The sequence below is a fragment of the Vitis vinifera genome, chromosome 7 (genome assembly GCF_030704535.1).
Source record: "Vitis vinifera cultivar Pinot Noir 40024 chromosome 7, ASM3070453v1".
In the NCBI taxonomy this organism is placed as follows: domain Eukaryota; kingdom Viridiplantae; phylum Streptophyta; class Magnoliopsida; order Vitales; family Vitaceae; genus Vitis; species Vitis vinifera.
In genome coordinates this window covers 24,628,280-24,643,945 of record NC_081811.1, presented here as the reverse complement: position 1 = coordinate 24,643,945, position 15,666 = coordinate 24,628,280, and the positions used below count along the sequence as shown (strand labels likewise).

Sequence of the window (15,666 nt, the reverse complement as noted above, 5' to 3'; positions counted from 1 at the left end):
TCACGTGGGATCCTTTGGCTTATCATCCCCCCTCAAGTGAAAGGGTCTTGGAGCTATGCAAAGCTGTGACTTAAGAGACAAGAACCGAGAACTTGTAAGATGCTTAGTCAAAATATCAGCCGACTGATCTTCAGTAGGAACAAAATGCAGCTGTATCTTGCCTCGTATGACTTGATCTCGGATGAAGTGAAGATCTATTTCAATGTGCTTCGTTCTAGCATGAAACACAGGGTTCTTGGCCATATGATAAGCACTGATATTATCATACCAGAGCAGGGGAATAGCAGGTATAGGAACACATAACTCGTGCAACAAGGCTTGCATCCATATAATTTCTGCAGTAGCTAAGGCAAGGGCACGATATTCAGACTCGGCACTGCTGCGAGACACCACCTTTTGTTTGGTAGAGGACCAAGAGACTAAGTTACCTCCCAGATACACCAAATAGCCACTGGAACTTCGCCTATCATCAGGTTGAGTACCCCAATCTGCATCTGAGAAGCCTTCAATTGTCAAATTGGTTGAAGGACTCAGCAATAACCCATCTTGCATTGTTCCTTTAAGATAACGAAGGATTCTTTTGACTGAAAGCCAATGAGCTGAGGTAGGCTGGTGCATGAATTGACATGCCTTATTAACTGCAAAAGCTATATCAAGCCTTGTTATTGTTAGATACTGAAGTGCCCCTACCACACTTCGATATTGAGTGACTTCGTCCATAGGATCACCATCAAATTTGGACAAATTCTTCCCAACAGCTCCGGGTGTTGTTGCTGGTTTGGTATCAAACATTCCAGTTCGATGAAGCAGATCAGAAACGTATTTGGTTTGGCTTAAATTCATAGAGCCTTCATGGTAAGATACTTCTATACCGAGGAAGTATGATAGCTGTCCCAAATCCCTCAAAGCGAAAATAGAATTAAGCTTAGCAATGAGGGAGGAAATCTGTGTTGAGGAGCAGCCAGTGATGATTATATCATCAACATAGACAAGAACAATCAAAGTAGTAGACTCACCAAAGTATAGAAACATTGAACTATCAGTTCTAGAGTTGCTGAATCCCCACTATATAAGGGCAGAACTGAGTCGTTGAAACCAGGCTCGTGGTGCTTGTTTCAAACCATATAGAGCCTTCTTCAATCGACACACTTTGGTTGGGAATGTAGTATCCAAGTAGCCAGGAGGTTGAGACATGTATACTTGCTCTTCTAACTCACCATTGAGAAAGGCGTTGTGAACATCAAGCTGCCTAATTTCCCATTGAAAACTGAGAGCCACAGTTAGTATAATTCGAATGGTTGCAGCCTTAACCACTGGACTAAAGGTCTCAAAATAATCAAGACCATGAGTTTGGTTATACCCCTTAGCCACAAGTCGGGCTTTATATCTCTCTATGCTCCCATCTGGCTTGTGTTTCAACTTGTATACCCACTTACAGCCTATTAGATTAACTTCAGGAGGCTGTTCAACAAGATCCCAAGTTTGATTCCGATGAAGAGCAGCAATTTCTAATTCCATAGCCTGAATCCAATTTGGATATTTGAGAGCTTGTTTGAGTGTATACGGTTCTGAGATCTTTACAGCAGAGAGATCAAAAATGGCCTTCTTCCTGGTTATACCTCGCATTAGCCTTGTTGTCATGCGTGGAGCAGGGGAAGAAGAAGGAGGTTGATCCTTATGTATAGCTTCAGGTAAGGTACTAGAGGCAGGAGTAACAGTAGGACTACTCACAGAATCAGAAGCTTCACTCATGGAAGGAGAGGAAGAAAGTGAAGATGTGGGGCTGCCATGAGAACAGAAGGTTGGAGCAGGAAAGGAAGTTATAATGGCTGGAGTTAAAGTATCTGTTGAAGTGTCTTTGGCTGGGGAGAGAGGATGAGTTTTAGCTAGAGGAAATTGTCCCTCATCAAAAACAACATGAGGAGTGATGTAAACTCGTCCAGTCAGAAAGTCAAGACACAAAAATCCTTTGTTATGAAGACTATAACCAAGAAATAGACTTTGAACAGAACGATATTGAAGTTTGTGACTGTTGTAAGGACGGATGAATGGGTAACACAAGCAGCCAAAGACTCTAAGGGACTTGTAATCTGGAACCTTTTGAAAAAGTGTGAAATAAGGGGAGTTATTTTGGAGTACCTTACTTGGCATTCTATTGATGAGAAATGTAGCTGTCTGGAAAGCATATTGCCAGAATTCCATTGGTAAGGAGGCATGAGCCAACAAGGCCAACCCGGTTTCAACAACATGCCTATGCTTTCGTTCAACTCTCCCATTCTGAGCTGAGTTATATGGGCAAGAAAACCGATGAAAAATGCCTGTTTGCTGAAGAAACGTCTTGAAGGATCTGAACTCACCACCATTATCAGACTGTAGGCATTTGATTTTAGCATCAAATTGATTTTCTACTTGGAGTTTGAACTTCTTAAAAACAGGAAGGGCTTGGTCTTTTGTTTGAAGAGGATAGAACCAGGTGTACCGTGAGTAGTCATCTAGAAACAAGATGAAATATCTAGCACCAGAGGTAGACTTGACTGGGGCAGGTCCCCAAAGGTCAGTGTGAACAAGTTCCAAAGGTTTGGAAGCACAAGAAAGTGAAAGATGAGTAGGTAATCTGTGACTTTTAGCAAGCTGACAAGAGGAGCAAACAGTAGAACAAACAGTATTTTTATTCTTTTCAAAAGAGACATTACAACTCTGCATAATTTGGGTTACAATGTCAGTAGAAGCATGGCCTAGTCTGTGATGCCATAACGTCACTTTATTATCACAGATGCTAGAATTATGAGAGTAAGTAGCACCAACAAAGGCTACTTTCTTGCTGTTCAAAACTGGGAATCGGTAAAGTCCATTCTCAAGCTGGCCTTGAGCAAGTACCTTCTTCGTATGGAGATCCTTCACAAAGAAACTATTAGACCAAAACTCAATTAAGGCATTATTGTCTGAGCAGAATTTAGCAACACTTATCAAGTTTGCTGATATAAAGGGGACATGAAACACCTTTTTGAGATGAAAAGAATGAGAATTAGAAAGTAAACGATGAGAACCAGTGTTGGAAATGGATAGGTGCTTACCATTACCAATTGTCACCTTATCTGTGCCTGTGTATGGTGAAGAACTGGTCAGATTGCTCACACTCTGAGTCAGATGATGACTGGCTCCAGAGTCAAGATACCAAGTGTCATCTGCAAGATTATTAGAAGAGGCAACCATAGCAGGCATAGAGTTTGGATTACCAGCATTTGAGGGAGAAGTATTGCTGCTCTGAGAGCTTTGATAGGAGATATCAAATCTGTGATAACAGATCTGAACGGTATGACCAAACTTGCCACACAACTGGCATTGTGGCTTCTCAGAGCTATTGGAATTGTGCCTCCCATTTTGGCCATATCGACCCCCTCGACCACGACCTCTGTAGGTATAATTGCTGGTGTTTGGGGTATGATTCTGTCCTCGACCTCCATTATACCTCCTTCCACCACCTCTGCTATTAAATGAAGAGGCATAATTGGCTGATATAGGAGAGAATTGTTCAATCGAGCTTTGTTGCTCAAGACGATGTTCAAATGCAAGAAGCATACTGTGAACAGCTTCAATAGAGATCTTGTCATCTCTAATATTAATAGCAGTTACAATTGCATTATAGTCGGATCCAAGTCCGCCGAGGAGATTCATAACCTGGTCTTGTTCTGAGACAGGTTCTCCAATTGCTGCTAGACTATCTGCAGCTCCTTTAACCTTCATGATATAATCGATCATAGACAGAGAACCTTTCTTGGTTGACTGTAACTCGAGCCTTAGCTGCATAATTCTGGCTCTGGAGGAAGATGAGAAGATTTTCTCCAATGCATTCCAAGCAGAGTGAGAAGAGTTGTGACCAATGATTTGTGCCATGATCGCTGGTGTGAGAGACGAGTAGAGCCAGCTGAGGATCGTTCGATCTTGTCTTCTCCAAGCAACAAAGGCAGGATTGATCAATCCTGAACTGAGTTCTTTATCTGGACAGATGGAAGATCCGTCTATGAAATCTTCAAATCCATTGGCAAAAACAACATTATCAATCTGAGATTTCCACAGAATGTAATTAGTCCGATCAAGTTTCACAGGTAGAGTATGATTGAGCATCTGATAAGCAGGATGGGACGCCATTGTAGTGTTTTGTCCAGATCCAATCGAATCAGAGGATGAAGAGGATTGAGTGGGAGAGGAAGCCATGATTGGATCTTAAGGAAAGAGATGAAAAACTGAGAAAAATGAGAAAAAATAGGAGAATACTCACACCTTTGATCGAGAGCTCTGATACCAAGTTAGAATTTGAGAAGGAAATACTCTGTTCTCTTCGTGAGAGAAACCAGAGTGAAAGAGGGTTTTTATATTGTTCAAAAACTCTGTTATAGGAAGTGAAGACAGCTATTTCTACAGCTGTCATAACAGAAAACTATCACGTGGGCACTATCACGTGGGCACTATCACGTGGGATCCTTTGGCTTATCAAAATTAAATATAATTAATTGAAAATTACTTTAAATTCATCTTGGTGCCCGAATTAAATTTATTATTATTTTTTTAATTAAAGCCTTTTTAATTCTGAAAATTAAAAAATTATTTTTAAAAACAATTGTTAAACAAAACCTAACATGTCATATGTTCTATCGTAAGAATTAAATGTTTATTATCTTCAAGCTTAACAACAAACCACAAATTAAATGTCTATCGTCTTGAAACTCAACGACAAATCACATCTTCTATAAATTTCTCAGCACAATTAAAAATTTGTGAAAGTTACATTTCATTGAAAAATATAATGTCATATCTGTATTTAATGATTTTGTATCTTTCATTTATTCTACGGTGTACGAATGCTTTATATGCTTTATGAATACGGAAGATAAAACACAAAATTGAAGGGCCCTCTGAAATTGAAGTGATGGGACATGCATGTGTTCAGCAATTGAATTATCACACATGCATGTGTTACCAAACCGACGAATTTGTTTACCCTTTAAAAAAAGTTAAAATGTTGCCCCAATTGTGGGACATGCATGTGTTACCAAACCAACGAATTTGTTTACCCTTTAAAAATAAAAATAAAAAAATTAAATGTTGCCCCAATTGAGAGGACATAGAGAGTTAAGAAATTATTTTTTGGTTAACATCTAACGAGACTATATCTATTATAAACTCATAGTCAATTTTCAACAACCTTCCAACCTATTTTTTCTCACATTTTTAATGTATTTGTTGGTGATTGGTATGAAAAAATAAAAAATAAAAAGATTTTAAAAAACGATAAACAATGAAAAATAATAATAAACCATAAACAGAAAGAAAAAAAAAATGGTTTTCATCACCACTCAATCCTCATTCCCAAGTTCATTCTCCAACCTATTCAACCCAATCTTAGGGATGACAATGGGGCGAGTCTTTTCAGATACCCGTCTCATTCCTAATGGGATGAGGTTTAATTTTAATAAACGGATTTTGGACGAGTTTGGAATTTTTTTTTAAAACCATTTAGTATTGCCCCACCCACGCCCTCCCCCCCATTATATATAAAATTAAATTTTAAATTTAATTTAATTTAATTTAATTTGTATTTTACTATTTTTAAAATATAGATCATAATAAAATATTTTTAATAAAATAAGTTATAAAAAATATAATTATTTAATTATTTATAAAATATATTTATTTTAATATAATTAAAAATTTTAAAAGTAATTTTAAAAAAATTAAAATTCAAAAAAAAGTTAAATGGTATAGGAATTTATCATACCTGTCCGCCCCGCCCGTTTAATTTTTTCAATGGGACGGGGATGGGAATTGTTTCGAATAAAGAAGGCGACCCATCCCGAACCCACCACATTGCCATCCCTACCCAATCTCCATGAAAGTCAAGTAACCGAAGTTACATTTTTCGAAATGCTTATAAGTTAAGCTCAAATCAGCGTTGCCTTCACAAACATATCAATCAATGCACACCCAACACACATCAACCTTAAAATCTCATACCTACTATCTTCACCACAAACCCATATTTCATCTTCCAAGTCCCAAGCTCATGTGTAATCTGTATTTGAACAATCCCAAATCATAGTTGCAACTTGCAAAGCAATACTCATTCAAGTGAAACCCCAATCAAGCATTTAGAAAAAAAAAATGTTAAAATTGCATGTAACTCCATATTGTTATCCTCAAATATGAAATCACTGCACTACATGAAACCATATCTCTTTTCTCTTCCATTTCCTCAAAAATCAACCCACACTTTGTTGAATCATCATATATTTATTGTCTTTGTCAAATCGTCATGTTTGGAGTACAACCTACCCACATGTGTTTCCCCACCGTTATTAGCATTCTCACTACCAAGGAGGAAAATGTCGCGACATTTCATGGAGAAATATCGGTTGGTTCTACTTCTTCTACCATTCTCTTATTGGTTGTCTTCCTTATGTAGCATTTATGGTACAATACCTAGGTTGCTCCATGGGACAAGCGGTAGCCTTGGCTTGTTGGAGCTACTTTGTAGCTGGGCAAAGATTGGGCCACTTGTTTGCACCTAGTTGAGGAACACTGATTATGGAGAACACATAGTCAACAACCCTTGCAATGTGACACTCGCATATGCAATAGTGGCATTTCAAGAATGTTGACCTTGACTTGCGTTTGCTACATAGGTATGTCATTTCATGTAGGCTAGCAAACATGAGTCATGTATTCGATCGAGAGTGCCCAGGCTCGGGCACGAAGGTGTGAGAGACTAGGATTAGAGCATGGATGTGGCCAACACCCAGAAATAGCCATAACCTCCTACAAGTGTTGTCAACCACCTCCTCAGATGAAGACCATAATGGTCGTTGTGCAAGGGTACTTGGCAAACCAACAATGGGCCACTTGTCACTAAGCAAGATAATAGACAACCAAAGCAAAGACCATAAAAAGGTCACTCCCATAGTGAACCAGGTATGCATCTTGATTCCTAACTTCTCCTTCACATAGCTACTGCCTAACTAAATCATCAAAGATGGATGCTGAGACCCCTCAAGCATTCTTTGTTTTATAAGAGTTCCTTGGCTAAGTAGAAAGGGCTCACCTTTCAACTGGAGTCGAATGACATTGCAACTTATGACATTGCCCTTTTTATGCCCTAACAATGGAGTAAAAAGTCAAATTCCCACTCAAAAATGGCTTTAGCCCTCCAAGTTCTGATGATGGCTCCATCCTCAACCATCAAAGAGCACCTGCAATGGCCGAAGCAATTAGGAATCTAGAAAATGAAAGTTGGATTGGGAACTCCATGGAAAGTATGGAAGAGATTGCTTCCACAAGTGTTATGTGAGTCTCTCTTTGACTAAGCTAAATCTTTAGTTACCATGTGTTCTTGAAAATCTTATAGCTCCATTGAATGGTTTTCCTCATGAATCTGAGCTAGCCATCCATATGCTTAACATCAAGCTTAAAATTAAACCCTATGTTGCAGGCAAAATTAGAGAACCATGGAGGGCAACCAACCTCTTTCTTGAGGCGAGTGATGATGGGTTTAGAATGCCTAACTTCATCACTGGTAGTTTGCCATACCTGAATTGAGAATGAACTTGTACGCCACCACCTATTCAATCTTTTAACTCTTAGACTGGAATATTTATAATTGATGAAAAACTACACATCCTCCCAATAAGAGGATTTTTACATTATTGAACTTAGAATTTAAACCTTGCATATAAGCATAAAAACCATTATAGGATAAAGGCAAGTTATCTCCAATTGAACCTCGCATTATGCTTACTCTAAATTTTTATGTAAAAATAGAAAAGGCACCTGGCTGAAAGTAGAGAATGATATAATTTTTCAATTGGTTCACTATGTTATGATTTAAATAAATTAAAGAAAATGATTTTTGCAGTAAAAGTTTATCAAAGGGGTTGTGAACCAATGCTTGTGGCTTTAGGATTAGGTCAGGGGTTTTTACCAAAGGGGTTTTAGATGACATAACTAGTAAGTACATCAATAATATATCAACATAGTATAATTACTCTCTTTTGGATCTTTGTAATTAGATGATTTAAGTGGATTCTTTCTCATGTTGAAAGGTGTGTTTGGTTTATAAAACCCGTTGTAGTGAAACATAAGTATGTGGCCAAGATTGCTTGACTTATAACTTTCACAACCAAAGCAACATAACATTTTCTGCCCATGGTTACTCGATTTGATTTCTCGGGATATATCGCCATAAATGGTCGATTTTTTCCGATATATCGCATGGTCAACGAAAGTCAAACGCGCTATAGTAAAGTCAATGCATGTGTCTTCCCCCTTTTGCTTATGAGGGGATTTGAACCCCAAACCAAAAGGTTTGGGGTACACTCCACTTGCCATTTGGGCAAACTTGCCCTTGTTATATATTGTGCACTAAACTTATATATACTTAAACTCATTATATAAAGAAAATATTAAAAAAATATTTTAAAGAGCAAATTAATTATAATTATTTTATAATTAAATGCAAAATTTTCTTTTAATTGATTACCAAAAATATAAAAATTATATAATTTTCTTCATAATGTTTTTAATATCATTAATAGTTAATTAAATATAAAAAATTATATATATATCATAATTTATTTTATATTGTTTAATACAATTGAATTAAATGGATCATAATTTTAATATTAATATATATTTTAAAATTAGACATATTATAATCAAATATCATAATATTAGATGTAATTTAATAATAAATGTACACTTATAAAATTCATATTTTTATCGATGCATACGATATTATTATCAAATATAATAAATCATGTTATACATATATCAAATTTTTCAATAAAATAACTTTAAAATGTCTATTATACTTCTAATTATATTATTATGATGTTTTCCTTACATTTTCATGAGTTTTTAACAATTTTAAGTCTATCAATATTTTTTCTAAAATATCTGCCGATATATCCAATATATCCGTAAAATCGAAGTACCGATATATCTGTGATTACCGATATTTTCATCCTTACTCGCTACAACTACAAGCTTTACCAAAGGAAAACTCACTTCATTGTTGGAAATTTTAACCATGGAGAATCTAGCAAACTCCTTCGCATCCAAGTACACCAAGATATCAAACTTCCACCAAAACCCCAAAATTTGGAATCAAGAAAGTTCTAGGGCCCTAATCAAGAAGATTTCAAAGGGATGAATTAGCTTGGACAGAAAAATGAACTTGAAAATGCTTTTGTTCGGTTTCTCTTTTTACAATATCATTTAATATAGTGGAAAAAAATTGAAAAAAATATGGCACATCCTTTTTATCAACGATTAATAAATATTTATACACAAATAAATCAAAACTTTAATAAAATAATTTAATATCATAATTTAAAATTTAAATAGTTTAAAGTATTAAGTCAAAATAGTTAATTAACTTATTCTTAATTTCAAATCATTTTTATTAGATTTTTTTACTTTAATATCAAGTTTGTTTGGTAAAATTGAGTTAATATTTTGAAATTATCAAATTTACATATTTATTTTTATTAATTTTAAGTAATAAATTTATTTATTAAATATCTGTATTCCAAATATATAAAATAATTATAAAAAATTTAACTTAAAAAAAATGAGTCATGAATATAAAGTCATGCATATTATATAAATTACTATTACATATGGGTAAATAAGGTAGAGTGATTAAAGATTCAAAATAAATTTGTTATTTTAATTTAATATTTAAAAATTATTTATAATTTTAAATTATGATATTAAATATATTTAATTTATTTAATAACTTAAATTAAGTTATTAAGATATTATATTAATTAATTTATCAAACACCCTTTAGAAATCTTTATTTTTAGAGTGCCCAAAAATAAAATCAATAAATTTAGTTGCAATGAGAGAAAACTGATGTGGAAATGAGAGAAAAGATATAAAAAGAATATGCTGAGGTCATAACTCATAATGTCACATTGCCTAAAAGTAGAGGAAATCATAGCATACTGAAAATCCGAACCTAAATAGTGAATAAAAACTGAACTTTTGGTTGAGAATGGGGATTAGAAGCAAAAACTAAACTATGCTAGAAATTTAAAAGTTGAACTGAATCAAAGACCAAAATTTTAAATTAAGAGAGAGAAATTAATAATTAATTATAAAAAAAGATATCGAAAGATTTAATCAAGTGAGAGAAATTAATCATAGAAATTTAAAAATTGAACTGAATCAAAGACCAAAAAATTTAGAAATTAATCATGGAAAAAGATATTGAAGTCCATGATTGATAAGTTGAACAATGAGAAACTAATTGTCAAACAAGAATTTGAAACATTGATACCATAAAGTGAAAGAAGAAGATTGAAAAAATATAGCATACTCTTCCCATTATTGAGAAATTAATCATAGAAAAAGATATTGAAATCCATGATTGATAATTTGAACAATGAGAAACTAATTTTCAAACAAGAATTCGAAACATTGATACCATAAAGTGAAAGAAGAAGATTGAAAAAATATAGCATACTCTTCCCATTATTGATGATTGATGAATATTTATATATAAATAATGTTTGAGAAGAAAATTCTTGAGTAACTAAAATCAAAAGAACAAATCTATCTTCTACCATGATTCAAATTTTATCTTCTACTCTAATTTAAATTAATAATAATTATTTTCCATTCTAAGTTAAACTAATAATAATAGAATAGTAATATGTAAATTAAGGATAAATATTAACATTTTAACTCTACTTTAATTAGGCAATATGTAGAATATTACTAAGTTTTAAGTTTAATATAATGTTCATAGAAGGAACCTTTCATTAATAACATGGAGTGAGTAGATCATACATGGCTTGTCAATTCAATTTTGTGGACCACTCAATGTTCCCCTTCCCTTTCTCTTAAGAATGACAATTTCGCGGGTAAATCACATCACTTTCCCCTATTAGGACAAGTATGAGAATATACTATTCGGATATAGAACGGGTTTAGGGAGTATATAAAAACTCGAATTGGGTTCAAGATAGGGATAGGCTTTTTGCAGTTACTGCCCCACCCTGTATGTGAATTATCAATTTACTCTTATAACATTACAAAATACCTACAAAGTCATCCATATATATAATCGTTTCTTCCTAAATTTCTAAGGTTTTTTCGCTCATAAGACAGTAAGAGAGCTCTCATTTTCTCATTTCTTCCTAAATTGTTTCTTCTAATTTCACCCTAAAAGCATACTTTTTGCTCTAAAAACTAGAATACCAAATTCATAAACAACAAATTATTAGGGTTTCTATGAATTACTCCCTTTTAGGTATAAAAAAAAAAAAACTCTAAGTTTTGAGGTTTTGTTAGAAATTGTTTTTTCATATTTTTCTGGTTTTAGTTAATGGATTTGAGAGTTTTTGGGTTGTTTATTTGTAGATCTCTACATTTTGTTCTTGTGCATTTTTAGTTTTGTTGCACAACAAATGCTTCATTAATTGTGAATGAAAAGACAACACAACATGGGTGTCTTCGAAGTGTGAATCATTTTGAAATGAGTTATTTGTAACTTAAATATGAGAACTCAAATAGTGTTTATTGAAATTCCAGAGACTCATATTATGTTTAATAGGCTCTATTTGTTATCAAAGACATAATTCCTTGGGAAAAAAACATAATATAGATTAATGGCTTTAAGCAATGACAATCCTAGAATAATTTTTTTTTTTGACCTAGTCAAATAGCTACAATATTACCACCCTACTCTATTCCGACCTGACCCAACCTATCCCAAAAACATATTTGAGATGGAGATTGGATTATCAGCTCTTTTGTAAACAGGTATGGGGGACACCAACCCGTCCTACCCTGCCTCAAGTTTGGGATGAGAATGGGAAAAAAATTATATAATTGGGATGAGAATGCGGTATGGGTGATTTGTCTTGTACCCGTCTTACTATCATCCCTACTTTTTTCCTCCTCTCTATATATTATTATGTACCAAAATCATGTCAAGCTTGTGGGGAAATGTAAACATACTGAAATTTTGTAATTTTACAAATAAATAAATAAATAAATTAGCTCGAAGATGGTAGATGACCAAATAAAAGCATGTGGCCCGCTGTCAATTCTTGACCTCTCCGCAGACGGGACAAGTTCGCAGAAAAACCGAGACAGGCTACTCCACTTGTTAACAAATTTAAACAAAAGAAAAAAAAAAAGAGATTCAGCAAATGAAGAAAATCGAATATTAAAAAAAAAAAAATAGAAATAGGGAAACATAACAAAGAGAAGCTCAAAAGCAGAATCCGCACCCACTGGCTGATATTCATGCTAATTTTTGAAGGTTTTCAAATATTTTCAACACTTTGGCCCACTTTTTAAAATTAAAATTTTCATTTCTTTTGCTTGACTGAATTGAATTCCACGCTTATTATAATTCATAGCAATTCCAAGTAAAAATAGAAGCACGTATTTTTACAAGAAATAAATAAATTAAAAAATAATAAACACAAAGGATGTCATTTTCAGATGTAGAAAGATAAGGGTTAGTAATTAGCCTAGATTAAAAATAGTGCTCTCTCGCCCTATATATTTGAGTTGAAGCATACCGGTTTTATAAAAAAGCCACTAAGCCAGCCATGGATTCTAAGGCTTTGCAGTCCAAACAGGGCGATGAGCTTCACGTAGTCATGTTTCCATGGCTAGCTTTTGGCCACATGATACCATACTTGGAGCTGGCCAAGCTCATTGCTCAAAGTGGTCATCGTATCTCCTTTGTATCTACCCCTAGGAACATTGATCGCCTCCCAAAGCTGCCTCCGAATTTGGCTTCTTTTATCACCTTCGTGAAGCTGCCGCTACCCCATGTGTCAAACCTGCCGGAAAATGCAGAGGCCACCACTGATCTCCCATATAACAAGGTTGAGTATCTCAAGCTGGCCCACGATTTGCTTCAAGAACCCATGGCTCTTTTCCTAGAGGCTGCAGCCCCTGATTGGGTTCTTCACGATTTTACTGCTCATTGGTTGGGCCCTATCGCCACAAAGCTGGGTATTTCGTGCGCTTTCTTCAGTATATTCATTGCGTCGGCTGTGTCTGTTCTCAGTTCAGGGTATCAGTTAGACTATCGCTCAGAGCCTGAGCATTTCACAGTTGTTCCCAAGTGGGTGCCCTTTCATTCAAATGTAGCGTTTTGTTACTTTGAAATCAAGAAGATCTTTGACTGCATGAACGGTGATGCTTCGGGCGTTTCAGATCGGTATCGCTTCACTGAGAGCATCAAAGGGTGCGACCTGTTGGCCGTGAGAAGCTGCTTTGAGTTGGAACCCGAGTGGCTGCGCCTCTTAGAGCAGCTTCACCGCAAACCAGTAATTCCGGTGGGTCAGCTAGCTCCCAACTTGCACGATTGTGGAGACGATGATAAGGATGAGAGGTGGCAGCAAATGAAGGAATGGCTGGACAAATAAGCCAGTGGGTCGGTGGTGTATGTGGCATTCGGGAGCGAGGCCAAGCCCAACCAAACAGAACTCACTGAAAGCGCTCTCGGGTTGGAGCAGTCCCAGCTACCCTTCTTCTGGGTTCTAAAACTGAGGCGTGGGCCTACTGATACTGAAGTGATCCGGCTGCCAGATGGATTCGAGGAGAGAACCAAGGGTCGCGGGATAGTGTGCACGAGTTGGGCGCCTCAGCTCAAGATACTGAGTCACCCCTCCATTGGTGGGTTCTTGAGTCATTCAGGGTGGACCTCTGTGGTGGAGGCACTACAGTTGGAGAGACCTCTCATTCTGTTAACCTTTTTAGCGGATCAAGGCTTGAACGCTAGCTTTTTACAGGAGAAGAGGATGGGGTACTTGATCCCCAGAAATGAGCAAGATGGGTCGTTTACAAGGGAGGCAGTGGCCCACTCACTGAGGCTGGTAGTGGTGGAGGAAGGAGGCAAGATTTACAGGGATAAAGCCAAGGAGATGAGAGGAGTGTTTGGAGATAGGGATAGACAGAACCACTACGTAGATACTTTGGTAAGTTGCCTGAAAAAGCATAGACGCATAAAAAATGAGGGTAGGGCGCCAAGTGAATCAAATGAAATAGACGCTGTGGTGGTGGGAGCACGTGGTTAATATTCTGAAACTATTCCTCTCTATATTAAGTCCTCAGCATTGTGATGAGATAAAATGCTGCATGAATGGACCTGATTTCCTCTTAAACCGTGTCGTTTCAGTTTATCTTGCAGTTACTAGGGCATGTCACTATGCTCTGCTTGTAGATGTAGAACCGTTTCTCCTTTAATAAATGGGTAATTTGCACTGAATAAGTCTCAAAATGAAATTGATTTTGTTTTCCCCTGCTGAATTGTCAATGACTTAAAAATCCATGATCAGAGCTGTCCAAGCTCATAACAAGGCCACCGCATCTCTCCTTCGTATCCAACCCCTAGAAACATCCATTGCCTTCGAAAAGGAGGACCCATGACGCGGTTCCTTGAAAGCTCGTATTCAGACTGGACCATTCACGACTCTGGCCCTTATTGATTGCCATCACTAGCAGCTAAACAGGGCATTCCCCCCTGCCTTTTCAGTATATTAAATGCTAGGCCCCGTCTGTTTCTGGGCATTGGCGTCCATCATAATGAATGGAGATAACTGATGGAAGGAGCTTGATCAGTACACAGTTCCTCCTCCTTAGCTCCCTGTCCCTCCAACTAGGCATTGCACTCATTCAAGGTTAAGATGATATTAGAACTTGCTCAAACATTTCTTGAGTTTACCAATCCCAAATGAGGATGGCCATTTCAGGTTCTGGCCCATGCAAAGAACTCAAATTTGAGTGGTTGGACCTCCTTGTAGAGCTTCAACAGAAACCAGGACTTCCAGATTCCAATAGGGTCCACTGCCCCACATCAGGGCTGGGGTTGGCAGAGATGATGATGCATGGCATCTGATTCGGGAGTGGCTACAGGAGAGGGTCGTGGGTTACCTGGCACTTGAAGCAAGATGGCACCAAGTAAAGATGAACTCACCGAGTTAACACTTGGTTCAGAGCCATCCAGGTTGCATTTGTTTTGGAAAGAAAGGACAGGACCCAATTGAGTTACTAGATGGGCTCAAAGATTGAATCAAAGGCCGTAGTGTGGCTTGGACAAGCTGGACGCGTCAACTTAGGATATTGGATCACAATTTAATTGGCGCTCTCTGGCTTTCTAGGGCTGGAGTTCAATCATGAAAGGAATACAATTTAGGGGTCCCCTTATTATGTTGCCCCTCAGGGGGGCCAGGGAATCAATGCTAGGGCTTTCCAGGATATGGTGAGAATAGGAATACTATGAAATGAACAAATTGAGCGATGGTGGAAGAGGTGAGAAGGACTTGACCAAAGCAAAGGAGATGAGAAAGGTATTCGGAGCCAAGGGCATGACAGTTGCATAAGTGATTTTGCTGAATATATTCTAAATCGAAGCAAAGGGGATGAAAAAGTTATTCAGAGCCAAGAGCATGACAGTTGCATAAGTGATTTTGTTGAATATATTCTAAACCACTGGCATCACCTGAAGGATGGAGTTCCTTATGCTCTCTGTCTATATTTTATCTGAATGTGTCTCTGCTTCTTAAATAAGTTTTCATCAATCTCAGAATTTGATCAGTAATAAAACTGGAAAACAAATTTTTGTTTGTTTCTTTAAAAATA

General features: G+C 36.5%; 1 protein-coding gene and 1 pseudogene across 1 annotated transcript; one reads left to right on the top strand and one right to left on the bottom strand.

The window, feature by feature from the left end:
* LOC132254027 (uncharacterized mitochondrial protein AtMg00810-like) lies at window positions 1–1,032 on the bottom strand. Its single transcript, XM_059737730.1, has one exon. It carries the CDS (start codon window positions 1,030–1,032, stop codon window positions 1–3), a length of 1,032 nt encoding a protein of 343 aa, XP_059593713.1.
* Window positions 1,033–12,618: 11,586 nt separating this feature from the next.
* On the top strand, window positions 12,619–14,324 carry LOC132254100 (UDP-glycosyltransferase 91A1-like; annotated as a pseudogene).
* The last annotated feature ends 1,342 nt before the right edge of the window (window positions 14,325–15,666 follow it).